At 49.2% G+C, this 26,901-nt stretch overlaps 10 protein-coding genes across 10 annotated transcripts; 5 read left to right on the forward strand and 5 right to left on the reverse strand.

Moving 5' to 3' along the window:
• Positions 1-52: 52 nt before the first annotated feature.
• Positions 53-2,382, reverse strand: RIX7 (Ribosome biogenesis ATPase rix7; the record flags this gene model as incomplete). Its single annotated transcript, XM_049249164.1, has 3 exons — positions 53-1,975; positions 2,025-2,273; positions 2,326-2,382. 3 exons carry the CDS (start codon positions 2,380-2,382, stop codon positions 53-55), a joined length of 2,229 nt encoding a protein of 742 aa, XP_049111358.1.
• Positions 2,383-2,682: 300 nt separating this feature from the next.
• On the forward strand, positions 2,683-3,467 carry VPS20 (Vacuolar protein sorting-associated protein 20; the record flags this gene model as incomplete). Its single annotated transcript, XM_049249165.1, has 3 exons — positions 2,683-2,726; positions 2,830-3,193; positions 3,246-3,467. The coding sequence occupies 3 exons, from the start codon at positions 2,683-2,685 to the stop codon at positions 3,465-3,467; spliced, it is 630 nt and encodes a 209-aa protein (XP_049111359.1).
• Positions 3,468-3,649: 182 nt separating this feature from the next.
• Positions 3,650-4,507, reverse strand: LOZ57_000058 (uncharacterized protein; the record flags this gene model as incomplete). Its single annotated transcript, XM_049249166.1, has 2 exons — positions 3,650-4,073; positions 4,251-4,507. 2 exons carry the CDS (start codon positions 4,505-4,507, stop codon positions 3,650-3,652), a joined length of 681 nt encoding a protein of 226 aa, XP_049111360.1.
• A 311-nt stretch (positions 4,508-4,818) lies between these two features.
• Positions 4,819-6,932, reverse strand: LOZ57_000059 (uncharacterized protein; the record flags this gene model as incomplete). Its single annotated transcript, XM_049249167.1, has 3 exons — positions 4,819-4,953; positions 5,008-6,651; positions 6,708-6,932. 3 exons carry the CDS (start codon positions 6,930-6,932, stop codon positions 4,819-4,821), a joined length of 2,004 nt encoding a protein of 667 aa, XP_049111361.1.
• Positions 6,933-8,650: 1,718 nt separating this feature from the next.
• CUE5 (ubiquitin-binding protein cue5) lies at positions 8,651-10,105 on the forward strand (the record flags this gene model as incomplete). The annotated part of the gene is made up of 5 exons (XM_049249168.1): positions 8,651-8,668; positions 8,724-8,982; positions 9,036-9,302; positions 9,363-9,659; positions 9,714-10,105. 5 exons carry the CDS (start codon positions 8,651-8,653, stop codon positions 10,103-10,105), a joined length of 1,233 nt encoding a protein of 410 aa, XP_049111362.1.
• Positions 10,106-10,986: 881 nt separating this feature from the next.
• PTC2 (Protein phosphatase 2C 2) lies at positions 10,987-15,712 on the forward strand (the record flags this gene model as incomplete). Its single annotated transcript, XM_049249169.1, has 6 exons — positions 10,987-11,535; positions 14,115-14,573; positions 14,638-14,722; positions 14,774-14,980; positions 15,039-15,299; positions 15,363-15,712. The coding sequence occupies 6 exons, from the start codon at positions 10,987-10,989 to the stop codon at positions 15,710-15,712; spliced, it is 1,911 nt and encodes a 636-aa protein (XP_049111363.1).
• A 1,593-nt stretch (positions 15,713-17,305) lies between these two features.
• On the forward strand, positions 17,306-18,907 carry PCT1 (choline-phosphate cytidylyltransferase; the record flags this gene model as incomplete). Its single annotated transcript, XM_049249170.1, has 4 exons — positions 17,306-17,802; positions 17,901-18,251; positions 18,320-18,710; positions 18,773-18,907. The coding sequence occupies 4 exons, from the start codon at positions 17,306-17,308 to the stop codon at positions 18,905-18,907; spliced, it is 1,374 nt and encodes a 457-aa protein (XP_049111364.1).
• A 652-nt stretch (positions 18,908-19,559) lies between these two features.
• On the reverse strand, positions 19,560-21,109 carry LOZ57_000063 (uncharacterized protein; the record flags this gene model as incomplete). The annotated part of the gene is made up of 2 exons (XM_049249171.1): positions 19,560-20,657; positions 20,711-21,109. 2 exons carry the CDS (start codon positions 21,107-21,109, stop codon positions 19,560-19,562), a joined length of 1,497 nt encoding a protein of 498 aa, XP_049111365.1.
• A 577-nt stretch (positions 21,110-21,686) lies between these two features.
• UTP25 (rRNA-binding ribosome biosynthesis protein utp25) lies at positions 21,687-23,957 on the reverse strand (the record flags this gene model as incomplete). Its single annotated transcript, XM_049249172.1, has 3 exons — positions 21,687-22,602; positions 22,655-23,821; positions 23,872-23,957. 3 exons carry the CDS (start codon positions 23,955-23,957, stop codon positions 21,687-21,689), a joined length of 2,169 nt encoding a protein of 722 aa, XP_049111366.1.
• A 259-nt stretch (positions 23,958-24,216) lies between these two features.
• On the forward strand, positions 24,217-25,399 carry LOZ57_000065 (uncharacterized protein; the record flags this gene model as incomplete). Its single annotated transcript, XM_049249173.1, has 3 exons — positions 24,217-24,321; positions 24,379-25,091; positions 25,162-25,399. The coding sequence occupies 3 exons, from the start codon at positions 24,217-24,219 to the stop codon at positions 25,397-25,399; spliced, it is 1,056 nt and encodes a 351-aa protein (XP_049111367.1).
• Positions 25,400-26,901: the final 1,502 nt, after the last annotated feature.

The following is a 26,901-nucleotide window of genomic DNA, read 5'->3' on the forward strand; positions in this document are numbered from 1 at the left end:
CTCGAGAAATATCTAATGGGTATCTCAAAAACGCCATACAATCCACTATTAACTATAAAATTGCATTACCGCCACCCCAGTCCCTCCGTAGTTTTTCATACTTCTTCATGTCTGTTACGCTTGGCCTGATCTCCCGTTTGGCCGAAACAAAATCCTCTACTTTGATGGTATCACGTCGCTTAATCGCGGCATATCCCGCACGACGGAGTAGTGAACCCAAATCCGCACCGCTGAAGCCCTCACAGGAGCGAACAAGTTCTTCGACGTCAGTGGTAACCTGAAAGGCTAAGTTTCGTACCAATGTTCTCAGAATATCCACTCTTTCATCGGCACTGGGAAGATTGACGAAGAGTAAGGTTTCAAGGCGGCCAGGACGTAGCATAGCCGGATCGATAATGTCAGGCCTGTTTGTAGCGGCAATGACATATATTCCCTGCCTAGCGCTACCTAAGCCATCAAGTTCCGTAAGTAATGTATTTACTACACGTGCAGAAGCTTCAGATAGGGTATCATCGCGGCGCGGTACGAGAGCATCGAGCTCATCGAAGAATATCACACAGGGAATAGAAGACCGGGCACGAACAAAAACTTGCCGAACAGCACGCTCTGATTCTCCAACATATTTATTAAGAAGCTCAGGGCCCTTGACGCTAATAAAGTTGGCGCGGGACTCGTTAGCAACAGCTTTTGCAAGAAGCGTTTTACCACAGCCAGGAGGTCCCCAGAGTAGTACACCAGTGGGTGCCGATATTCCCACCTGGGCATAAATCTCAGGGGTTCGAATGGGGTCAACAATGGCAGTGACAAGCTCCTCCCGTACGCCCCCCAGCGCACCAACATCAGCCCAAGTTGTATCTGGGATGGTAGCAAAACCTTCCCGTTTTGATGAAGGCTGGATTTTAGGCAGCGCCGCAAAGAAGTCCTCATTAGAAACAAAAACAGTTTGAAGTTCCGTTTCTGGGGGGATTTCCCGCGCCCGTCTGATTAATCGACGGAGTTCCAAGATCTTTGGGCTTAAACTAGTACTCTGGGGCTCTTCGATGTCCATTTCTTCATCACTTAAGGATTTTAAGTGTTCCAGGTACCGTTTAATAGCGGCTGTTCCAGCGGTGGAAACAAGATCATTTAAATCGGCACCCACAAATCCCGGAGTTCTTTTTGCTAAGGTTTGAAAGTCTAGGTCATTCGCAAGGTTCATGTTCCTTGTCAACGTCCTAAGAATTTTTTCCCTGACCGGTTCGCTGGGGACACTTAGATTAATTTCTTTATCAAACCGACCACCTCGTCTTAAAGCTGGATCAAGGCTATCAGGTCGATTCGTGGCTGCCAGCACAATCACTGGTTTACCATCAGTTTTCTCTAAAGCTAAATCGTCCATACATGTGAGAAGTTGGGCGACAATTCTCTTCTCCATCTCGCGTTGTGCGCTTTCTCGCTTTGGCGTGATAGCATCAATCTCATCGATAAAAACGAGACAAGGAGCGACTTTCTTGGCCTCATCAAAATGCTCTCGAAGGGCCTTCTCAGATTCACCGGACATTCCAGAAACAATTGAAGGCGCAGATACGGCGATGAATGGTACGCCCAACTCAGCGGCAAAAGCATTGGCAATCATTGTCTTCCCACATCCAGGAGGTCCATGAAGGAGGATACCGCGTGGAGGCTGAACGTTAGATGAGCAGTAGACTTGAGGCCGAGTCATTGGCAGGACGATTAAGTCCTCTAAGTCTTGAATGACGTCGTCGACACCGCCCAAGTCTGCAAGGCTCACATGGGTTGGTGGAGATCGATCAATGCCATTTTCTGCCTTACGACGCTTCGAGAGCGATTCCCCACCATTCTGTCGCCGTTTGTTTGCGGTAACGGCAAGAGATGAGGAGGATCCAGCGGCACCATCCGGTTTCTTGGGCGTTAATGGTTGTTTTGGCTGTGTGTTCCACATTCCAACTATACTCTTGTTCACACCATTCAAAGTCTAAATCTGGATTAATATGTAATACTTCCAACACATTGCAATGACATACAGGCCGCGGCTCCTTTTCTTCTAACCCATCGAAGTCACCTTCTACAGATTCGGATTCGACATTGTCAAGAACATCGGTCTTCACAACATCTAAAACGCGCTCTATACTATCCTCCAATAATTTCTTCGGCCTTCGGTTTAGGCTGGAATTGGACTTTTTGATCCGATCATAGATTGTAGGCACGGATAACCGAAAGTTAGATCCCTCGCTCTGCTGTTCATCAACCAATTTGCGAACGACTTGATAGACCTGAGGAGGTATTAGTATTCAGATTGTTGGATTGGTAAACAATTATACTCACATCCTTATCAAGCCCATGCCCAAGAGTCGACCTGCCGCCACGGTTTTTCGGTGCCATGACGCAGCGAAGTTCAACGATCCGCTCTCCAGCACAATAAACCTTTGCGCGTAATTTTCCGTCACAACTGTTTGCCAATCACATATTTATACCGGATTATTATTATGCCGAAAGAAATTTCATTATGTCATCTAACTACCTTGTAGGTTATCGATAAGGTCGGCGTTGTAATACCAATACGACAACCAACTTCATGACTATCATGTGCTGTGATTAAGTGTGAGGCAACAAGCATGCCAGACGTTCTCTCTTCATACTAGAAGGCTTTCCAATTTGCACCACTATAGAGATGCTAGTACAATGGGCAACATTTCCAGTACGAATAAGATATCCGCACAGGATAGGTATGCTCAAGATCCGATCCACCAGCTTCAGACGAAAGGCCTGATTTTGGGATCTTCTTTAATAAAAGGGGTTGAGGAGCTAATAGCTACTGTTTCTCCATAGGGCAATCTTAGATCTGAAAAACCAACGGGATAAGCTCCATCAATACCAGAAGCGAATCACTGTTCTCACAGACCGAGAAACTGCCATAGCCCGGCAATGTTTAGCCCGTGGGGATAGGTCACGGGCTCTGTTAGCTCTACGGCGTAAAAAATATCAAGAATCACTCCTTGCCAAAACAGACGCCCAGCTTGATCAACTAGAGAAATTGACCGGCAGTGTGGAATTCGCACTCGTCCAGAAAGATATCTTGTTCGGCCTGAAACAAGGCACCCAGGTTCTACAAGCCATCCACAAAGAAATGGGAGGTATAGAAAAGGTAGAAAAGATGATGGGCGAAACAGAAGATGCCAGGGCATATCAAGAGGTTAGGCTTCTAAGCTCGAGGCCGGTACTTTTTAGTTCTGACTATTTTATAGGAAATAAGCCGAATGCTTGCTGGGCAAATGTCCAATCAGGATGAAGATGAGGTAGAGGATGAATTGGAGAACCTTGAGCGAGTATTAGGAGTTGCTGTGGATCTTCCTGATGTCCCAGTATCAGAATTGCCAGAGGAAATGGAGGAAGACCAAGTTGCCGCTGCAAAGTTACGTGCGCGTGAACGAGCAAAGGCGCGAAAAGCAGCGCCAATGGCGGCTTGATTCCTCTATACTTGCCTACGTCTAATCATTCTAATGAAATACGCCTATCATATACCGTTTATAGATTTTGTTTCCTTGTATTTACGCCTAGATAGCAGTATTTGATCTATTGCAAATTCTTAATACATATATGCATGGGTAGTTTTAGGGTAGAAAATTTTGACTCCGGTACCAGAAATGTGTTACTGTCCAATTGTTCTTCCAACTCCTTCGCCCATACCTTGAATTATGGCATGATCCTTCGGGTTTGCAGCGGCTTCATACAGCACAGTTACAGGCTCCCTATTCAGAGCCATAAAATGCCCTTTAAATCCTAGGTACCCTACCTTCGTAACATCTTCCTCGCCATCACTCCAGTTATCCTCAAAAAATAACGTCACTGAGGTTGTAGTATTCCAAAGAGCGCGGTTTAGCGGAATCTCGAGGACATCCCTATTTGAACCGGTGAGGGTCTGCGGAATAGCTAGTGCCTGGGTAGCTTGAAGGTCGGACGCAGTTGAAAAATCAAGGTCTGGGCGGTTGCGGAATAGTTTAATCGTTTTGGGAGCAGATGAGGTGGGTGCGGCGAAGATTAGGAGAGAGTGCAGTTTGACTTGACCAGTGAATCTAGTATGATCGTAGCCATTAGTTGAATGATTTTATCGTATTTTTTCAGCAGCCGGATTGATAGTGAGCAGGGCCAACATTAAAAAACAGCAGGAGGGGTAAATATTTATGTAGGTGTATCATATCGCGGGGCAATACAACCCAGAAGTATGAATATGGCGGGCCAACATCACATACGGGATATACATTAACAGCTGTTCATCCACGTCACTCTCCAGCTCCGGCTTGTCATCCAAACGCTGAACCCATGTTTTCTTCACAATAGCAGCACCTGCTTTGGGGTCAGATTCGTTTAGCGTGACTATCCCATCGAAGTCGACTTGCTTGTATAGCAGTGACTGAAGAGCAGGGGTCAAATCATTGCTGTGGTCGTGACCGTGGTTGTGACCATGACTGTGGTCACCATGATCATGGTGTTCATCATGACAAGACATGATTTCCGCCAGAAAATGAGGGTTTTCAGCTGTGTTGTTAACTATGTAGGGCTGTTGGTCGGAAACTAGAAAAGGATGAACACTAAAATGGAGTGTCGATGGCTTTGATGCCAGTTTATGTGTACCTTGCACTCCTTGAAATTCGAAACGGGCGTTACATAAGTAAACTCTTTGCCATCAAATTTCTACAGTTAATATGGTGGTATGCACGATTAGGTACTAGAGCCAAATTCCTATGTAGTTATTTGCGAGTGCCTTCTTCATAACACAACACCCACACCCAGATCAGTCTTTCCAGTAGGGCGTATAGGTTACCCTTTCACTTGATAATAGGTAGAAGCATATTCGATAAGCCAGGATTTCTCGATCTTCGTAATATCTCGAATGAAGATTTTATCTCCAGCTTGTAGAATCTCATGGAAAATCACCCACTCTGCCTTTCGGTTCTGTCACGTAATAGTTAGCTTTAATCTAGAATTCTCTTTTCAGGAATAACATACAAATAACAACGAACTTGGATGCGCATGGAGTGTAAGCCCTCCGCTCACACTCTCGAAAGTACCGTCAGGTTGCATTCTAGCGGCATGGGCAAAATAGCCGGTGGTGAGACAGCGTTGAATTTTTTCAGCGGTAACAATAGCCTGAGGGCGATGAGAAGATAGGGTTTCTTCAACCGAAATGCCAAATCGATCTAAATATCTCTTGAGTTGCGCACGAATGCTTACAGCCTTTTGCATAGACTTATAGTTGAGAGAATTATCCCGGCACCATTTCGGATCCTTCTTACCTTTGGTAACAAAGGCCTGGTACACATTCAAGTACGTTATCTGGTCGCCTTCTTCGGCGGCAAACTTTCGTCGAGAGGCTTCCCCGGACTTCTTGTTGTCGTCCCGTTGGAACCACACAGATCCTTGAAGACTAGTCATGGCGGCAATGGATAGCATTTCGCTCAAACAGCCTAGAGACGAGGCATTTAGTAAGACCTTTGCCATCATGGGTTCCACGGAAAGCTCTGCCATCCGAATTCCGAGTGGCTTTGTGAGCTTTGCATATTCATCCACGGCCCCCAATGAGTATAATAACTCAAAAGCGCGAGCGAGTAGTTCAGAGGGAGGCGGGGTAAAGAAGTCAAACCGGACAATGTTGTCAATCCCCAATGCTTTAAGCTGGAGGACAACAGGTGCAAGATTTGAGCGTTGAATTTCCGGCACGCCTACCTCTGGGAGAGAATCAAAGGCTTGCTTGGTGTAAAGGTGAAAACATTTGCCAGGTTTTGTTCTACCAGCACGGCCAGCTCGTTGTGTCGCGGATGCTTTTGATATAGGGACTGATGTAAGAGACTCAATACCTGTATCCGGATTGTATGCGCGAAGTTTTGCGAAGCCACAATCAATAACATACAAAATCCCTTCAATGGTGACGGATGCTTCAGCGATGTTGGTGGAAACGATTACTTTCCTAGTGTTGTCTGGAGCGGGTTCAAAAACATAAAGCTGTTGCTCTGTTGTAAGTCCGGCATAGAGTGGTAATGGGAGTAATTGCTGCGCATTAGCATCTAATGTAGCGGCGTATTCGGATATCCTCTGGATTGCAATGTCGATTTCTTCCCTTCCAGTAAGAAATAACAAAATATCTCCTTTAGGTTCTTGGGTGTGTATGTCGCATACTGTTTTAAATGCTCTTTCAACATAATCTTCAGTTGGGGTTTCCAGGAAAAGGCGATCAACAGGGTACATTCTGCCCTCGAGACTAACAATCTTGCCTACATCGTCGACTGTCTCAGTGCTGGAGCCAACGGGATCTCCTGAAAAAAATCGAAGAAATTCTTCGGCCTGAAGAGTTGCACTACTGATTATAATTCGTAACTCGGGTCTCTTTTTCATGATCTTTTTTAACACTCCAAGAAGAATATCGGTACTAATTGAGCGCTCATGGGCTTCATCCACCATTATCACAGAGTAACGGGTCAGCAAAGGATCTACAAGAGCTTCTCGCAGCAAAAGACCATCTGTCAGAAACTTAATTCGAGTCGCAGCAGAAGTGACATCCTCGAACCGAATGGAATATCCCACTTCCAGGCCTAGAGTGCACCTCATTTCTTCAGCTACTCGCGCTGCAACTGTTGTAGCAGCTACTCTACGAGGCTAGATATAAGTCAGAACGATTTTATGAAAACGCCCCATAGTTGTGTGCGACGCACCTGGGTCACCGCGATTTGCTTGCCGTTTGCGCACCATCCTGCCTGGTTCAAGAATTGTGGCAATTGGGTGGTCTTTCCACTGCCCGTCTGCCCTAGAACTATTGTAACTGCATGCGTCTCTATCACATATAGTAGGCTTTCCCGATGCTCTGAGATCGGTAATAAGGCCGGGGGTTTGTAAAGAGATGGGATGAAGCCGGCTGACGGTTCGAAGTCCGCAGCCATTATAATGTGAAATTCCACTGGGCCAAACCAACAGTAAAAATGGCCAATTGCCTTACACCTGCCATCACAAACAGCCCAGGATACTGCCCATATCGGCTTTCAAATGGCACAGGAACAGATCGATTTCGTGACTTTTGCTGAGTCACCAGGCTGGGCAATTTGACTCTAGATTGAATTTCGGTCTTCGTATTAACTGATTATCCGACTTTTAACTCCTTCAAAAGCCTTTGGGTGGGCTAACCATTCGGATTAAAGAATATTACCTGGCCGAGAAGCAAAAAGAGAGATATATACTCCGTACTGCTTGACTTCAATGTATTATCGATAGCGATAATAATCATGTGGGCTATAGTCACCACGAATCAAGATTTTCAAGTAAATTTCGACAGCATCTGAATTTGTTTCCAAGCCAAAATCAAAACATCTGAAAAAATGCCTGAAGAACCTCATTGGTGGGAGATGAGATGCTTCACCATGCTAACAACTTGACCAAAATACCGCAGCAACATAAAGATTCTTAGCTTTCAAATGGCGTTGTCCAGCGAGTAACCGTTCTTTGGCTAGGATAATAACGACCGGCTCTTGTGCTCCTGCAAAAGCTATTTCAAAATGCCGAGGTTCCCTGGTGGCATTGTTTTCAGTCCAAAATGAACCGACCTGACGGTACGTCGCCCTGATTTCGTAGTCCCTTAGGACAATCCTCCTATTAAGAGAACAGATATGTGCTTTTGCTTCGCCCCAGTCTGGTTTTTCGTACCTAACTCCAATGTGGACCTCCAGTCCTGCCCCGTTAGTGCTTTAAACTGCTGTCCAACTGTGCAGATACCAAGCGGTCCCCCAGCAAGACTACGGCTCCGATAATGTCAGCATAATCCGCGTCTCGCTGCTGAACAGCTAAATATACCATCTGACTTTCATGAAGGTCCACCTTGCACTGCCATAAAATCCATAGTCGTTACTGCACTTAGCTGTGAGAGGAGAAAACGCCTTGTAACGAATCTGGGCCGCTTTGCGTTGAGTTTCCACCTCGCGGTTCCCTTTTCGGAATCGCCCAAGCTTGAGCGTGAAGTGCATTGATCAATGGCAATATCCGGTCACTAGCTAGTATCATGATGGAAGCAAGTAGCGTGTCTGATTTATCTGATGTCCAGTAACGAGGAATCTAGGGACTATGTGACGAGAAGATTATTAAAAAATTTTCTGAGAAAACACGAGAATAATAATATATCAAGCATCTTTGTGACCAATTGGGCTTCTATACTAGGATAGATCAAGTGAGGAGTGCTATTTGAGGCTCCTATACGGAGTATGAAATGTAGCCTATGACATCTTATTTACATCTATTGGCTCGGTATACTATAAGATGAAATCTAGGAATGGGAACGGGACCACCACCACACCACGCGTATAGATTGATTTGCTGGAAGTAAGACGCAAGAATTAGGCTACTCTCGCTTTGCGTTGGGGGCACTTCGGGTAAGTTAAACTTTGTCACTAGATGAGGCTTGACAGCTTAGTCACCATTTCGCTGAGTCAGCGATTCGGGGGGATGGCGTCACAGCAGCGCCCCAGGCACAAGCCACACAGCCCTTCGTCTGATACTGAAGCCTCACACTGCAATCTTACCCGCCAACCTGCATGCTGCTTTCGCCTGTTACTCTAATTCTTTAAGCCCTACACGGGGCAGATCATTTTAGTCAATTGTTCTAATCTCAAGTATGGCTGACGGAGCAAAGGTACGGAGAACATTTACTATGCTGCCTGATACGAGTCTGACCTTGAAGCTACAAGAATATTGCAAAGCCGGAGTCCCCGACTACCGCCCGCCCTCTTGATTTCGATGACGAACCTCTAGAAACTGGGGTGATTTCGGCTTCTAGATCTTCAAATAATGAGACCCCTCCACAAAAGCCTCCGCGGCCCCTGAGCCCCCAACAAGAGGCCGAGAACACATTGAAGGAAGCATTTCCAAGCATTGATGCTAGCGTGGTCAAGGCAGTTGTGGTTGCAAGCGGTGGAAATGTCGACAGGGCTTTTCATGCCCTGCTGGGTAAGCTTCGTGTGCTTCTCTACTGGTGAAATATTGTATGCTCATCTCTTCAGGGATGTCTGACCCGGATGCGCAAATCGAACCCCCTCCTCCCCCAAAGCCACCCCGCCCCACAATGGCTACCTCTACAACTCAAAGCCAGCTTGAGCAGGATGAAATGTATGCCCGCCAGCTAGAAGAACATTACAATAGCTCTGAACGGCATCGCGGTCAACCCGGATCTGCATGGGATAACGAGCCCCACCTGCCACGCCGGCACACAGAAACAGGTCTAAAGCCAAATGAATTGTATGATGATCGAGAGCGCAGTTTTATCGATGGTACGGAAATCAAGATGCTATGTAGTTTGACGAGTTTTTTAAATTAACGGGCTGTTCTAGATGACCTTCCTGTTATTAAAGAGAATATCCGCAAGGGATTTCTAGAGACTCAAACAAGAGTGAATACATGGATGCAAACTTTGAAGAAAAAGCTTGAGGGCGACGAAGACGAAGACGAATATTATCGTCAACAAAGCCAGCAGAATCAGCAACGTCTTCAGCGACCTGGCGAACCACAAACCCCTGGACTCAGGCGCAGTGGGGAGGCTCGTCGCAGTGCGGACCGGGAACGATATGATGCGGACCCTCGAGTATTGAGCGACGATTTTGCTACTTTAGAGCTAAGGGACTCTGACGGTAAGCTGTAGCCGGTACCTCTATAGCTAGGAATGCTAACGGGCTCTCGTCCAGCCCCCCAAAACCGTCCACCCCGACCTACAGCCAACCCAGATCTCTTCAAAGCCAAATCCCCTTCTCCGGACCGACGGAAAGTTTCATTCCAAGAAGGCCCGCCTGAAGAAATTACGGATTCGCATCCTCCACGAACAAGCTCCCACCGTACTCCCCAGTCGGGAAGCAAAACAAGCAAATGGCAGCCCCTTGCAACTGTAGATCCATCTCCGGTTGCGGACCATGACCCATTCAGTCTTGGAGATTCTGAAGACGAGAAGGACGCCAAAAAACAGGATTTAAAGCCGGAAGAGACTGCGCAGGTGAAAAAGGCGACAGCGGAAGCTATGGGCTCTAGCATCGCACCGAACGGGGATACCAGCAAAAAGGATAAGGCTCCTGGTGGTTCGTAATCCATGTCAGGGTCGTAAATGCCAGTTCGAGATCCGAGGATGGCTAAATTGCGGCGGGTCCTTGCATATGGTGTTACTAATGGTCTTTATAAGCAAGCACTGTTTTTGCCTCTAATAGCGCGTCAAGCTTGCATTTCTTCTCCTCTTCGTGTATGGTACTAGAAGCTCATACCGACAGCGAATCTTGACGTGGTATTGCTTCGCGAATATCAGTGCATTCGCCAGTTGGGCAAGTCATAATATCGTTCGTAACGGCAGTGGATCGACATCTGTCGAGAGTCGACAGTGGCGTTATCTGTGATTCGTAGATATTGTCTGAGCTGTTATGCGACTTGGGTATCGCGTGGCTCGCCGCGAAGCTCCTTGATCACCGCCTACAAAGAAGGTATTCGTATCATTCTAGCCCCATGAATCTAGTGGTGGGGTTGAGTGCCCTCGTGGGTCAGCAACTTACCGCCAGAGCTTCGGGATTTACTCCATTCTCAATCAAAGACACGCAAAGAGAGAGCTCAGTTCGGTCCAAATGTGTGTTCTGCGTTGGCTTGATTCAGCGGAGGTGGTTCAGAGGGTGGGTAAACAGGCGAGGCCTACCAGGAGGGTAGATATCTCGTGGAGGATATCAATGACTTCACGCGCAGCCTGGCGCTTTTCATCCTGTTGCGATGGCATTGTCGGAGAGTATTCGAGGATGAGTCGCGGATTTGTTCTGCGAAGATGAGGAGGGATGGTGGTCGACATCGAATGAGTGCGAGATTGTCTTCTTGGCACGCCCGAACACCACCAAAAGGAAATTATTGAATGTCCAAAGCGCCAACTCAACCGAGCCCTGGAATACTATACAACAGAATAGTTACTCCAAACGGAGTATCAGGACACACAGTATGGCTTCGTCGCCCTCGTCTCACCTTGTCATACGCGACATCCACAGTCTCCCCCAGAAAGACGCCCGCACCATTCTCGAGCGCATCACGCGTCTGGAGAAGCGCACCTTTCCGCCCTCCGAGGCGTTCGACTTCCACGCGGGCCTCTGGAAGAAAAAGCCCAACACCAGAGTCATCTACGCGCAGACCACAGACCCCACCGCGTGCGGCTCTCCTGCCTCTGGGCCTACTGCTACTACTACTACTACCACTACGGCTGACAACAGCGCAACGGCGGCGGTGGTCGCCTACGCGGTGTACGTGCGCATGAAGGGCACGGCGCTACTGCACAAAATCTGCGTCGCGGAAGCGTACCGCGGGCGCGGCTTCGGCGGGCAGCTGATGGCGTATATTCTGGAGCAGAGGCTGCCGCGGGAAGGGTGCCAGAGCGTGCAGCTGTGGGTAGATAGGGATCGCGCGGTGGCGAGGAGATTATACGCGCGGAGTGGGTTTGTGGAGTCGGAGAGTGTGGAGGATTATTATGGGAAAGGGAGGACGGGGATCAAAATGGTACTTGGGCTCCGGTGATGAGTGTTGAGAGGGTGCGTTGAAAAGTGTTTCATTCATGCCCAACGAGAGGTGTACCTGCGGGACGGGCGGTGCTGAAGTTCCGACGGACCATCCTCACCGGCGGCGAAGCGATGATATCTTAGGCGCCTTGTGACAATCCGGTGCCTCTCCGGCGTGCTCCGTAACTTACATACACCGCCCCGGTCTGTAGGGCTGAACTCCATGGCAGCGAAGAAATTGGGGCCCAATAGGAAACTTGCAACCCTGGCTTCGAGAACGGCGGCACTTGGCTGGGGGGTTTGGACAGCCATGGCCGGGCGCTTGACCCGGCTGACCGCTTTTTAACCTGATTTTTTCAAGGCAGAGGGCACAATTTCGGGTCCTGAAGCAGAGCTGCAAGATGATCCGCGCCAACCCTGTCCTTATTGTTGTTTCGCCAGAGGAAACGGGGAAATAAGAACCTGAGCATTGAGAGACGTAGCTTAACCGTGTGTTTCAGTCTCGACAGACCCAATAAATGCTTTACATGCACTGTCTGATGGGGTTTCCCACGGTTGTGTTTGCGTCCGTGCTGGAACCAGTTAGTTATGGATAGTCAGTCAGTGAACTACAGAGCAGTCTGAGTCTGAGCGTCGACTATACTCCATCACCACCCCTGGGAATTTTCTCTACTTCGGTCGTGATCGATTCGGCTCTTCAGGCTACCAGAGGTAGAAAGTTTAACTGGTCCTATGCTAAGCCATTGCAGCCACGAATCCAATGTCTCGCTCTCATGTAGTTATGGAGTAGCTCGTACGTATATGTCCGATGTCCGTGGCACTCCACCGTATCCTGCTCTAGCAGTGTCACCCTCTCACATGTGGAACTGCGGCCGTCCGCGGTTATCTGTGAATTGGGCTATTTGTCGTTTCTGTTCGCTGCTGGGGCTGCATCGATCTGATCACGAACCCGGAACTTGGCCTGCAGGTTAGAGGCTCGTGAGTGAGCCTTGGGTAGGGTCGCTTCTTAGGGTCGGACTGCAGGCTTCTCAAACTACAGTAGATGTCTATGGATTGTTCGACAATAACAGGGCGAATTGGTTGTATTTCCAGGGGCCGCTGTAGGTGCGTTTGCTGGCCTCCAGGTTCAACCACCAGCTATTATTCTCTTTGAGCAGCGTAGCGGCGATTGCTCGAGGTCGGTGCCGGGATGCTATTTTTAATGTTTCTGATCGGCCAGAAAATTTCGACGCGGCACATGATGGGCTGGAGCCGGCTGGCTCTCCCGTTCGCAGGAAGCAAGCGATGATTGACGGGACGCGCGAGCTTTCGCTGCAACGCAACGGCTGGCCAGAGAGGCCCAATGCGGCCCCCCCAGCAGCGGCGAGGGCATTGGGAATCGAACTGCGTGCAGCGTGCCCAATGACGGGGTCTGTATGGATGCGACGCGCAGGGCCCTGGGGAGCCGGCGGGCTGAGACGGCCCCTGACTTGAAGGTCCCCGGCGCCACAGGCAGTGCGTTCGTCACGGAGCAGCGCAGTAGTAGCCTGCAGGCAGCGAAAAAATTTTCGTCGGTGTGGCGTGGGTGGTGAGCCAGACCGTGGCTGTTGACGGGCATGAAGCGCCGGCGGAAGTTGGTCAAGCGACGGCGGCGGGCGTGCCGGGGGCGGCGCTCGCAGTGTCGCAGCGAACCGCCAGGGCGTACCCCGTTAGGCGCAGGCGATCGGGAGTGGGCGGGCGCCCTCAGCCACGGCGGGCTCATCCAGGCGCAGGGCCGTGGAGAGAACGCGGGCGGGCGAGTTTGTTAGCGAACGGCGGATCCTTCAGTGTCGTCGCTACGGCCGCCCAGAGCAACTTTTTCGCGAAGCTTTTTTCGTCATTCCCCTCCGGCCCATCCCAGGCTCTCGCTCATCGCTCCCAAACACGCGACCTCCAGCCCAGCCCAGCCCAGCTTACTCGTCGTCTCCGTCTCTCCTCGTCCTCGTTCTCGCGCTCTTCCTGGCCTGTTCTCTTCAGCTGTCGCCTGGAACGATCCCCCCCCCCCGCTCCCTCCTCCACCACCATCACTACCCCCCCAGGCTCCTCCCGCTGACTACTCGCCCACAACTGTTCCTCAACCCCGTCCCGCCTTGCAGACTCTGCCCTGGCTGCCGCTGCATCACACAAAACGCCTGTTTCTGGTGCATTCCCTCCGCCCGCTCGTCCCTGGCGCTCACTTCCGCTGCCTCTCCTCCGCCCGCTTCGTCCCCCGCCGCTCCGTGCGAAATCTCGTCGCCCACCCAAACCACCTCCCCCTCCTTCATCTCCTCCCCCCACAGTCCCCCAGCACAACGCCATTGAATCATGGGTCAAACTCTGAGTGAGCCGGTAGTGGAAAAAGTGAGTTGTGTGTTTGCTGGTTGTTGATCCAAATGCACTTTCTTTTGTCTGCGTCACGTCTAGTTTGCATCACAGCGGGGCTGGTGCTCGCCTCTGCGGCTGGGCCACCGCCTGCACCGCCTGCCCGGCTTTCTTGTGCTGTCCTGCTTTGCTGTCGCTGCCCCTGCACGCTGCCTGTGATGACCTGAACTGCTGCTGACCCGTCATTGTTTCGCTTTGCAGAATTCTGAAGATGGGGCCGACGAGTGTGTCATCTATGGCCTGTCTGCGATGCAAGGATGGCGTATCAGCATGGAGGACGCCCACTCCGCTGTTCTAGACCTCGAAGCCAAATACATCACCAAGGACCAGCGGCCGACAGACCCTAGTAAACGAATGTCTTTCTTTGGTGTCTATGACGGTCATGGAGGGGATCAAATGGCGCTGTATGCCGGATTTCACGTTCCGCGCATTCTGGCCAGCCAGGAGGCATTCGCACGCGGAGACGTAGAACAGGCACTAAAAGATGGTTTCCTGGCGACAGATAGAGCTATTTTGGAAGGTAGGGCGCCTAAATTTTATGCTATCCTGCAGCCATTCCCCGCTAATAGTGGCTTGATGGCTCTAGATCCCCACTACGAGGAAGAAGTCTCTGGCTGCACGGCTGCTGTTGCTGTGGTCTCCAGAGAAAAAATCCGAGTCGTACGTCCCATTCCCCGCCGTGTTAATCTACGCTTTACCGACCACTAACCCATTGCCCATCCAGGCCAACGCCGGTGACTCTAGGACTGTATTAGGTATCAAAGGTCGTGCGAAACCGCTCTCATTTGACCACAAACCTCAAAATGAAGGTTCGATCCTCTCTCCCACTTAGCTCCGAGCTCTGTCTGACAACTGAGCAGGAGAAAAAGCCAGAATTAGCGCTGCTGGTGGCTATGTCGACTTTGGCCGTGTCAATGGCAACCTTGCCCTGTCGCGCGCACTCGGCGACTTTGAGTTTAAGAAAACTCCTGAGCTCTCGCCCGAGCAGCAGATTGTGACCGCTTTTCCAGACGTTACGACTCATGAAGTTACGGAGGATGATGAGTTTATTGTTATTGCATGTGATGGTATGTTCGACTTTGATATCCTATGTTCCTTATCATCCGCTAATATCTGGCTTTATAGGAATCTGGGATTGTCGATCTTCCCAAGCCGTTATTGAATTCGTTCGACGTGGAATTGTAGCCAGACAGCCTCTTGATCGGATTTGCGAGAATCTTATGGACAACTGTCTGGCCTCCAACAGTGAGACTGGTGGCGTTGGATGCGATAATATGACCATGGTTATCATCGGACTCCTCCAAGGCAAAACCAAGGATGAATGGTACCAGATGATTGCCGATCGGGTTGAAAAAGGCGAAGGACCCTGTGCCCCTCCTGAATATGGTGAGTTCCTACACTCGCCTCGCCAATCGCCGCACCCCCAGAATTGACTGTATTTCTCTGTAGCCCAGTTCCGTGGTCCAGGATCCCGACACCAGTTTGACGATAACTCGGAGGAATACGACCCAGGTCTCGACACCCGACGAAGCATTGGACGGAGTGGCAGAATCATTCTTCTAGGTGATGGCACTGAGCTTTTAACTGATATGAGTAATGACGAGATGTTTGGCAACGAAGAAGAGAGCTCCGAAGAAGACTTTACTGAATATAATGGAACTGCGCCCGACTCAGAGACCCCTCGGCAACAACGTGAAGGCACCCCGGCACCCCAGATAAACCACACTCCTCAAATCAATGGCAACTCCACTCCCGAAAGAAACGAGCCGTCAACGAGAGCACCGAATTCGTCTTCCTAGTCGCCAAATCCGTTCTAACTGATTCTTTCAAGAGCTACGAGTCTGCACTAGTAACGACTGAGGGGAACATTTCTGAATTGGGTTACGGTTTTGACGATAGTGGATTTTGTTCCATTCCCTTTCTGCATGATATCTGTCGCGTGTCCATGATGGGCCCGACTTCACCTTGTTTTACTACTACTGCGCACCGCTCGCTCGAAAGAAGGGTGTATGTGGCGCTGGACTCACTGGAGTGGTTTTGAGGACTTTTTCTCCCCACAAACCTACCCCTGTGCTCTTGCGCCATTTCCTCCCTGCTTAGATCGATTCTCTTTTTTTTTTATTTATCTTGTCTCTTCTTCCTTTTTCACAACTTGCATATATCCGTGTCTTCCGTATCTGAGAGAGGGGGAGAAGTTTTATACTCGATGAAATGAATGAAATGAAACTCGCATGGAATGACGGGGGCCGGGCGGGCGAAGGTCGATTGAGAATGTTTCTTACCTGGTTTCCTTTTTTTCTTTTGTGTTTCTTTTTAACGATTGGGCAAGGATGTTCTTCATCTGATTGTTTTTTTTCACCCTTTTTTTTACACTGTTCTCGCACCGGATCGTGACCCTGTCGTCGAGGCGTTCTTGCATGGCTTTTTCCTTTCTTTTTTCCTAAATCTAATTTTTCCGAGTGCGCGAGTTTGAGGATAAATAGCTTTTTTTCTCACTGTTCCCTTTCCCCAGGCCCTTTGCGGAAACCAAAAAAAACACCTTCTCTTATATCCTGCTTTGCTACCACAGCCGTCAGTGTCCGCGACGCGATCATCGGGCCAGAACTGCCTGTTGCAATTGTACAGATCGAATTTCCTGTTTCTTCTCCTGGGAAAGCTAGTAGTAGGTGGTTTTGAAATAGAAGCAATGGATGTTTTTATCGAGGCTTGACGGCGCACTCGCAGCTCGCTGATCGGCTGTTCTGCCGCGTTGCCTGCGATGGCCATTTTTAGCTCGTCCAGACGGCCCGCGATCACAAGCTTGTCGTCAGCCCCCTGCGGCTTCACGACGTAATGGCTAGAGAGCAGGGATTCCGCGCAGATTCGTCTTTTTTTCATCCTCAGACAAGCAAAGGCCATCGTAAGCCTCGTAGCAAGTAGCTAGGTGCCATCGGCGACTCAAGCCATCCGAAACACAGCGCTCAGGGTATTTTAGCCTGTTGGAGCTGGGCATTTGAAATGGCCGCAGGTCCAGGCTGGAGATGAACCTCCTTTTTTTCGCGTTTGAAACCCATCATTTCATTCCGCACGGCCGATCTAGTCTCTCTCGCTCTCGTTCTCTCTCTCTCTCCCCGCTCTTCGCGTGCTTCTGCAACCCTGTTGGCTCCGTGCAAGCCGCTCAAGAGTCGTGGGAACGGAGCGCGGGCTCCACTGCCTCCCCACTGCCTTGTCGAACTAGAAATCCTGGCCGCGCAGCTGCCAACAAGACCACCACACTCAACTTTTCCCCGTCTCTGCCGTCGTGATCGCAGTGCCGTTGGGCTCTTTCGTTTGAAGCGTTCGATTTTTACTTATTCCTACTATCTCTATGACGGTTGCTTTGCCTGCCAATTGAACGCCCACAGCCGCCCCCAATGTCCTCGCCGTCGTCCTCGGCCGGGAAGCGGAAACGCAGGGCTTCCCACCTCCACGTCCCCGACGTCCCCAACCCGTCCCCGGACCTGCTCCAGGCGTCCTCGCGCGACGCATCCGGCGAAGAAGGCGACGACTCTGGCTTTGTGAAGCCCAAAAAGCCCTCTGACGCGTCCACCCACCCGCCCTCCAAACGCCCTCGCACCAGAGCCACAACAGCTTCGGCCGCCGGCCAGCACCGCGACGATGCCGGCTCAATTGATACCCGGGACCCCGGCGAGCCGTCGGAGACCACAGAGGAGAGTGCTGATAATGAGCGTCGCGTGAGGCGTCGATCCAGCGCGTCCCGGCACTCGTCGGCGAATTCTCGGGATGAGCGAATGAGTCTGCCTGCCAAAGATGGTCTGCTGCATCCAGCTGGATATCGCACGAACCCTCCTCCGGAGGGCCGTCCGGTGCGAGTGTACGCCGATGGGGTGTTTGATTTGTTTCATCTTGGGTAAGTTACGCGTCCCTATCTTGTTTGTTCCCCCTTTTTGCTCGGCAGAGCCATGGTCTTGGAAGCGCTGCATGTGCTAACTAATGCATTTGTACAAGCCATATGCGACAGCTTGAGCAGGCCAAGAAGGCTTTTCCTGATACGTATCTCATCGTTGGTGTGACTGGTGATAATGAGACGCATAAGCGAAAGGGCTTAACGGTTTTGAACGAGGCTGAGAGGGCTGAAACGGTTCGTCATTGTAAATGGGTGGATGAAGTCATACCAGACTGCCCCTGGATTGTGAGTCCGGAGTTTTTGGATGAGCATCAGATCGACTATGTCGCCCACGACGATATTCCCTACGGTGCGGATGAAGGTGACGATATCTATGCTCCGGTGAAGCGGGCCGGAAAGTTCTTGGTCACTCAACGGACTGAGGGCGTCAGTACTACAGGAATCATCACAAAGTATGCATTCTTTCTGATAAATCCTTCATCACGTTATATAGTCATGGCTAATAATTTCTCTACTGCAGGATTGTGCGAGACTACGAAAAATATATTGCTCGGCAGCTCAAACGTGGCACTTCAAGACAAGAACTCAACGTTTCTTGGCTGAAAAAGAACGAGCTTGAAATAAAAAGACATGTCTCGGAGCTCCGTGACACCATCAGAAACAGCTGGTCTTCCACCGGCCAGGAATTAGGCAAAGAACTTCGCCTCCTCTGGCAGACCAGCCGCGCTCATAGCCCTGCACGTCGGAGCTTTGACTTCTCCCAGAACGGCTCTCCAGGAAACAACATCTTTGGATTTGGAGGCAGCAGGGTTAGTCTCAATACAAACCAGTCAGATAATCCTGGACTAGGCAGAAGCGAGGATTTTGCCACGGGATATAGTTTGGGATTGATTGGCGGAGTTCGTTCATGGGTAGGCTTCCTTTCCCGGTGCTTTATTGTCTATATGCTGACCATCGCTTCTCAACCCACTAGATGATGCGCAGCCGCACTTCGCTCCGTGACACTTTGAGCCATCCTACATCCCCGTCTGCCAGTGATGAAGACCGTCCCGTCATAGACGAGTCCACCGCTAATCCGCCCAGTACTGCGAAGGCTACGGCAACCTAGATATTTTTAGCATCTGTGCACTGCCCCTTAGCCCCTCAAATGTAGACTGAAGGGTCATGGAGTGGCACAAAGCACACTGATTAGTAAATTTCAACACAGACTATTCTTCTTGAGGAGATGAGACATTCTTTTTGGATAATAAGAGTAAGGCTTTTTTCACCTTTTAGGCCATTACTCGCTTCTAATGAGCATTCCTATTGTTTTGATCCGCGTTTTGTATACTATTCTTAGCACTGGCCACTGAGGTTAATGAACATAAAAGGGACCCTCTTGACAGGCTTTAAAAAATTGGGGGAGTGTGGTTATTCGCTTAGCTGACTATGTACTGTACATACATACCCAGATTATGCAATAGTTGACTTTCGGTTATGCTGCATCAGCATTGGCTATGATCGGCAATTGTGTCGTAGGAATGTCCATTGACAGCCGTACTCATCCCCACCAACCTCCCTGTGGTATCGATGTGCTATCAGGCAATAAAAGTGCAAAGTGGAGTATTGAAAAGTGGCTGCGGCCAGTCTCTTCTTTAAAATGTTTATATTAATAAATTAAAGTACACTTTTGATCTTGCTATAAATGGTATTCCTTATGTAGCTTTCCATGTTCATTGCGTCATTATTACCATCAGCCATCTAGACATAAAAATCAATTTTCATGCATTAGTGCCGTTCAAGAGACCGCTTCTTTCTTCTTCTTGGTAGCTATTGTTTCCAAAATCCGCTTTTCGTCCGCTTTCTAAATCCCCATCATAGAAAGGTGTATTTGCAGAATTGCCGTTTTCGATTGCTTCTTTTCCCTTCGTGCTAGCTCTAGACTTCGCGCCGTCCTTTGCAATCGCGACATAGATTGCACTGGCGAGAATAATTCCAGACCCAGCCCAACTCCAAGCCGACGGCGTAGAATTAAACACCGCAAGATCATAAAACAAAGCAAACAACATCTGCGTGTACACCATATTTGTCGCCCGCGAGCCATGTGAGCCATCCTTGTCACCTCTCCCATCTCCACTCGCAGCCCTCACGCATGGTGGTGGTACATATGATAGTCCTGCAGTTAGTAGGAACTGCAGGAAGAAACCACATACACCAAGGCCACCCAGGAGTGCTATTTCGGTCAGATTGGCGGGGAATCGGAAGGATACGCTGGGTAGGACTAGGAGGGCCAAGGCGGACATGATGGTTGTTAGGGAGGAGAAGTAGTTTACGCTGACGAGGGGATGGGCGCGCTGGCCGATTTTGCGGATGGCGGTATACGCGGATGTCGCACCACAGACGCCGATCAGCGCGAGGCCGATGGCGAAGAGGTGCTCTTTTGGATCAGGGTTGGGCTCTGCGGTGCCTTTTTCAAGTGTTGTAATGATAGAAGAAGATGTGCCTGTCAAGGTTTGGTGAGAAAAGGGGCCATCGAGGGGCGGGTTTGCCAGTAATGATCCTGGGCGAGCAATCAATACAACACCAAACAGAGAAATTACTCCTGCAAGTTGTTGTTTGCGTGTAAAGGTCTCGTTAGGGATTACCAGAGAGCAGATGTAGCATGACAGGATTGGTGCAAGGAATGTTAGCACTGTAGCTTCTGAAAGAGGTAGATAGCCAAGTGAGTAGTATAACCCAGATACTCCAATAAAGCCACTCGTACCGCGCAGGATGAGAAGGCCGCGCACAGAAGATGCGCCGAAGGGTTGTGGAACTCTTCTGTACCACATGTATAAGGCACTGCAGATGGTTGTTGTAAGCATGCGAGTAAACAGAATCTATAGAGCCTATTAGCACGGATTCCCGGCCGGTAGACCACGGAAAATTTTACTTCAAATGGATGCATTCCCTTGCCATGAGGGCCGTCCAGCTCCAGCAGCCTCGTCATAACATTCATTGACGCGCCAAAGAACTGCGCCAGCATCACCATTACCATGCCCTTGCCTAGCAGCCAGCTGCGGAGTATTCTCTGCCTCCATGTTGAGTGTGACGTTGATGCTATAGTCGCAAGGCTTGGGCTATTTCTGAGGGTATTTGGTGGGAGTACTTGGGCGACAGTATGAGGCTCTGGTGACAAATGGCTATTGATATGAGAGTTCGTGTTTGTGCCGTAGTTTCGAGTCCCAGACTGTGCGCTGGCAGACAGAAGAGTGGTTGATAATTGGGTATCTCTAGCATCCTGGCTGCAGATGCCATCCGGAAGGCTGGCACTTAAGGAACTCTCTGCCATACTTCCTCAAGTTGGTATAAACAGAGAGAATGAACCCTAAAAAGAAACAGTGACTCTTTGAAGGCCACCATATATTCGTAGCTATAGCGAGCGAAAAAAAGCACAGGTGGAAAACGCCGAAATCAAGCGAGAGAGACGTTGCGATGCCAACGGCTTTCCAACGAGACCAACAGAATTTTCATCAGAACCGGAATTCCCAGTCGCGCATGACAAATATCGCGAGAAACAAAAATCGCCGAACGAAATTTGCCTGCGCGGGCCCCAGTCCAGCCCTCGCCGACGCCGTGATCGGCACCGCGGAGGTTTTCCAGCCGCAGGGATTGTTGCCGAACCCGAGCGCTGCATGAACGGCGCAGGGTTGGGTCATAGTGGCAAACAATCCAATGCACACGAATATTCATTGCCCTCTGGAGTAGTTATATCGTTAGGAAGACTGTGGGAGTTGAGTGAATAAGATTAAGTAGTATTTAACTGTACTCCGTAGGCCTGGCAAGAATGTCATTTTCTATTTACAGTCACTACTCCGTAACTACTACACACCCAAGCAGCTCCCAAGCACACCTCTAATAAACTTGTGTTAAGTAAACGTGAATGTATCTCCTCCCTTCTCAGTCATCATACTGCCTACCCTACTCGTGCCCACGACTCGTTCCAGCTTCAACGCATCCCACTTGGAGAATAGCGCACGCACTCCTTTCTCCGCTGCCTCGGCAACGGTCGCAGGGTCTATCCCCACGAAGCCGACAATCTCGCTGTAAAATGCGGGATTCTCGGGAACGCCATACATGATCACACGCTTGACGCCACGTATCCTGTACCGACGGAAGTGATGCAAGCGTTCTGTATAGAGGAGGACGGAGTGGCGCCCGTTCATGAAATGGCTCCTGGCGCGAGCTGCATCGCGGACAGCTGTGTATTCAGAGATCGCACCAAATGAGAGATTCGAGGTTTGGGATGAAGTGGCGAGATAATTTCGAATGCGAACAAAATCCAGATATGAGGGAATAAAGATGAGCGTTCCTGCAGCGGATGGCTTCCCAGCATTGGTCAAATTCTTGACAATAGATGAAATCACGGTGTTGGTAAAGTATTTGAACCGCGCGTCAGGGTCTTTGACAGGCGAGATGGAGTCAAATCGTGAGAAGGTCTGTCGGACGGGGATAGGAACAGGGATCTTGAGGATAGCGCCTGGGTAGACGGGGGTTATTTTGGCTTTTCCAGAGACATTGTGTGAGTGGGCTGATATGAGTGAGTTGATCTCTGGAGTGATGAACGACGATAGGATAAGTGTTTGCCGTAGGTATTTGGCATGTCCATCCAGATACCAGGTTCGCACGCGGCTAAAATCGCAGCCATGGGATTCCTTTGGCTGGAGGTTTAGATGGCTAAAGATATATTCAACGTGGTCCCAGTTTTGCATGAGAAGGGCCTCTGCTTGGTCGACAATGAGCACCTCAATCGAGGAAAGAAAATCATAGTCTTGTTTTTTTCCGCTGTGACCATGTTAGCATTCATTATAAATTGCGGGATAACTGGGGGTTATACTCTTCTTTATCCATTGCAGTTCGGAGCCCAAGCGGACTGGCAATGATGACATCAGATGTATAGAACTGAGTGAAGTATTTTATCGTTTTCCGTGTAAACTTCAAGCCCAATCTAAACATATCGTCGTCATTCCCACCGAAAAGCTCTCGGAAATCCTCTGTTTTATCCTCCCATGATTGATCCTCCGGCACCGAAAATGTATCAATAAATCGTTTTTTATTCTCCTGTTGCTCTGCGTTGTAGAATTTGGAAATCGACTCCATAACGCGCACACAAGCCTGCCTGGTCGGGAGAATGATGAGCACCTTTGGCCTTGTGAAGCCTTGATCTCGATTCTCAATATCCTCGTCTTCCTTAGAAACACGAGAATTATTCTTGATCACTCGATCCCTCGTTTTAATAATATGGTTAAGGGCATGTAGACAGTACATATCTCGGAGACTGCTTGCATTTCCAGGGGCCCGTTCTCCATAGAGAAGATCACGATAGCCAAATACATATGGCGCAACTGTTTCTCCAAGGACATCGAATGGCGACATGTTAGATGTCGCCGCCGCTAATTTCTTTTTCAGCGACAAGTCCTTGGGACCTCGTAGGGAAGCAAGAGGAAAGTGGCCATCTTCACCATTATCGGGATAAGAAACCACCAGTCGGGTTTTACCCGAAATATCATTCTTGCTTACGCGCCATTTTCGAGCTGAGGCGTCTATGCGCTTTGACAACAGCGCTTCATCAGGTTGTGCAAAATGAGTTTCGAATGGATCAGACGCTATAGTGTGTGTAAGCTCCTTAATTTCATAGTTTAGGACTGTTTTCTTTTTACCATTTTCAATATCGTCATCGAGCGCATCTCCTTGGTCCTGTTCGATATCGCTTTCAGCGTCTGAAGCCTCCACGTCTATATTATCTGGCACATCAGGGGTTGTATCCAGTATCACAGTTTCTTTAAGTTCTTGCTCCTTATTCTTGTGTTTCAATTTCCTTTTCTTTTTTGCTGGGCCATTCAAATCTGCTCCGACATTGAGTAATTGGAGCAGCACACTATACGACGTTTCGGTTGGTTTCTCGTCCTCCTCGCTTTCAGACGAAATCAAGGAGTCATCGCCACCGTCTTCATCTTGCGACTGTGCTTCTGACTCATGCTCATCGTCCGATCGTTTTTTCTCACTAAAAACGGTCAGCTAGAAAGATACAAATCTGTATAAACTCAAGCATACCCGGCTTCTTGGATTCTAGAAGTCTCAAATCTCGGCTTTTTTCGGCGGGAAGGACCTCCCTGAGGCTGCACCTTTCTTGCCGGCATTCTTAAATATATAGCTAGATTAAAGCCAGTGATAACTACTTACCCATTTTCATCCCTCGCAGCTCAAGGTTCGCGACGGACGATTTCACTGTAATTTTTTCGTTTGATGATCTTATCTTATCTTAGCGCGAAATTTCCGCTTTCAATCTCGCACACACAGACCCTTCAACGCCGCCATCACCCAGCGAAACAACCAGTTAAGCCCTGCTGCCTGATTGCTCCCGTCAGAAAGGTAGAATTTTTTACTCGAATTGCAATCATGGCTGACACTGGATCATTCATTCACTTGGCGCGTCCTTTGGGCCCTGTTCCGGTGGGCGTCGCACCCACTACAGCCCCTCTGAACGTCGTTATTCAGCCTCAAGTAAGACCATCGGATGAACGGAATATGTAGTCAAAATCTAACAATCTACTTATACAGGCCATATTTTCTATCCTTGACCACTCTCTCCGCCGAAATGCCGATCAGGAGCGCGTCATCGGCACCCTTCTCGGAACCCGCTCAGAAGATGGAACTGAAGTCGAAATTCGGACATGCTTTGCTGTCGGCCACACAGAAACGACGGACCAAGTGGAGGTAGATATGGAATATCAAAAACAGATGCTGGCGCTACACCTAAAGGCCAATCCAAAGGAAGTTCTGGTGGGATGGTATGCGACGTCATCTGAATTGAACACTTTCTCAGCTCTTATTCAAAATTTCTACGGTGGCCAGGGAGACGGAACGTGGCCCCACCCAGCTGTTCATTTGACAGTATCCACTGTGCCAGGGAAGGATATCGAAACAAGGGCGTACATTTCTGCGCCAGTGGGTGTTACAGCTGAGAGGGCAGCGGATAGCGCCGCGTTTATCCCTGTTCCCTACGAAATTCGTTATAGTGAGGCAGAGAAAAATGGTCTTGAAGCTATTGCCGTTGCTAGAGATACGGAAGAGAGGACATCGAGTTTATTTACTGACATCGAGACGCTGGAGAAATCCATCGAAGAAGTGCTTGGCATGATTGACCGAGTATCGAGATATGTTGAATCCGTTATTGATGAGGAGGCACCTGCCTCTACTGCTCTCGGACAATTCCTGCTCAACACGCTTGCTCTTGCACCAAAAGTCGACCCTGCAGATATCGAGAGCGACTTGTACGCTATCCCTTTTTACTTCATTCACTTTTTTTTATTTGCGTTGCATCGTATACTGACCTTTCAACAGTAACAAACATATTCAAGATGTGCTTGTTGTCTCTTATCTTGCAAATACCATCCGAACCCAGATGGAACTCTCCAACCGACTCGCAACCGCTCAACTCACTCTTGGAGGAGGGGATGGCTCTGGCGCTGCTGGTAGTGGCGGTGCAGGTGGGGAGTCCGGTGGGCAGCGGGGTGGGCAGCGTGGCAACCGTCAACGAGGCGGTCAACAAAGAGGTCAGACAGAGGAACTGCGAGCCTAAAAAGCTTTCCCTAGGCGGATACTCTCCAAGTCGATTTGACCAGCCTTTCAACATAAGGCTGTATAAACCCTCGCCATTAAATACGCGAGTCCTTTGGTTGAGGGATAGGGCCTACGAAATGCTAGGTCGATCACGGTGTTTTCTTTCACATCCGGGTGGGACTGTGGCTAAAAGCAAGGCGTCCTCGGAGTTCACCGTTCTGCAGCTTTTGTTGGTCTGCTTAAGTATGCCCATGATCTGTTTGTCATGGCCATCTTGAATATTTTCATTGCGGTGAATGGTGTACAGCTCTTGGTTCTAACATCCAAAAAACACCATGGAATACAGACATGCATTTATAAACCCAAATGGAAGCATATTCGATTTAAATTCTTAATTCTGATTTTTACTCTGATCACTAGTGCTACTCACAAAGCGTTTGATTCAATGGCCCAACCTGATCTTAATTCAGGCGGATAAAAGACCTTTACAGCTAGCCAACCATGACGTTCACCGAAACAACTTTGACTGCCATGTCCGTTACCGTAACATGCATAGCCCCAAATTTTGTCTCCTTTCTTGCAGGTCTTGGTGAGCTATCCTACTGTACATACATTCGAAGTCAACCATTTAGAACCTATTCACAGACCACGGGCGCATAGGTTTTACTATCCTGAACTGACTTGTTTCCTGCAATTCGATATTTTCATCTTCTAATGCTGCATGCCTCACCCTATGCCGTTCAGCCAAGATCAATTATTCATGGCCATTTCATGGTAAAAGCACGCAAGCAAGTAATCGGTATAGATGGTCAGAAAGATAGAAGTATACGAAGGAACGGCTTCAGATACGGTGGATTCACCTTCCTGCAACTACCGGAAGCTTTGATCTACTAAACTGTCGAGAACTTAGGATGCCTATTGGTAACATAGATGGGTTGGTTAAATGTATTCATCCCCTCCCGCGAAATGTGCTCCCATAGCACTTACATATGGCATTAGGATCTACTTTTGCGAGTAAGTCAATTTAAGGGCTATAACGTGGCTCGCAGCATTCTTCGCCATAGTTGGCACGAGTCAGGAATTAAGTCTGCAAATTCTAGATTCATGAACCCATCGTGCGTTATAATTCTGCTTCCGTTTACCCTTTCCTGCTGATTCGTCCTTTTACACTGAAAGAATCAAGGGTGTGATCAGGAACTAGTGGCATAGTTTGCATATTTCGCTTTCAAGCCGGCCTCTTGATACACACCGCGCCGAGGCCGAAGTGCCGATAGGTAAAGGTGGAGAGCACTGTCTGACTATCAGTGGCACGCAAGATACATAACGACAATCCACCTTCAAAATTGAGAGGGAAAAGGCCATGCCTATGCTGGCTGCGACATCGCACCACTTTACCTAGGGGAGACCGCTGGTCTAGTGACGTGAAAGCAAGCCTAAGACTGGAGAATAGTATAGGGAGTAGTTATAACACGATTAAATTGTGTTCGGTATTGGATGCAGCCCTCTTCATTTCAACAATTG

Source organism: Ophidiomyces ophidiicola (assembly GCF_022830035.1).
Source record: "Ophidiomyces ophidiicola strain CBS 122913 chromosome Unknown scaffold_1, whole genome shotgun sequence".
Taxonomy (NCBI): domain Eukaryota; kingdom Fungi; phylum Ascomycota; class Eurotiomycetes; order Onygenales; family Onygenaceae; genus Ophidiomyces; species Ophidiomyces ophidiicola.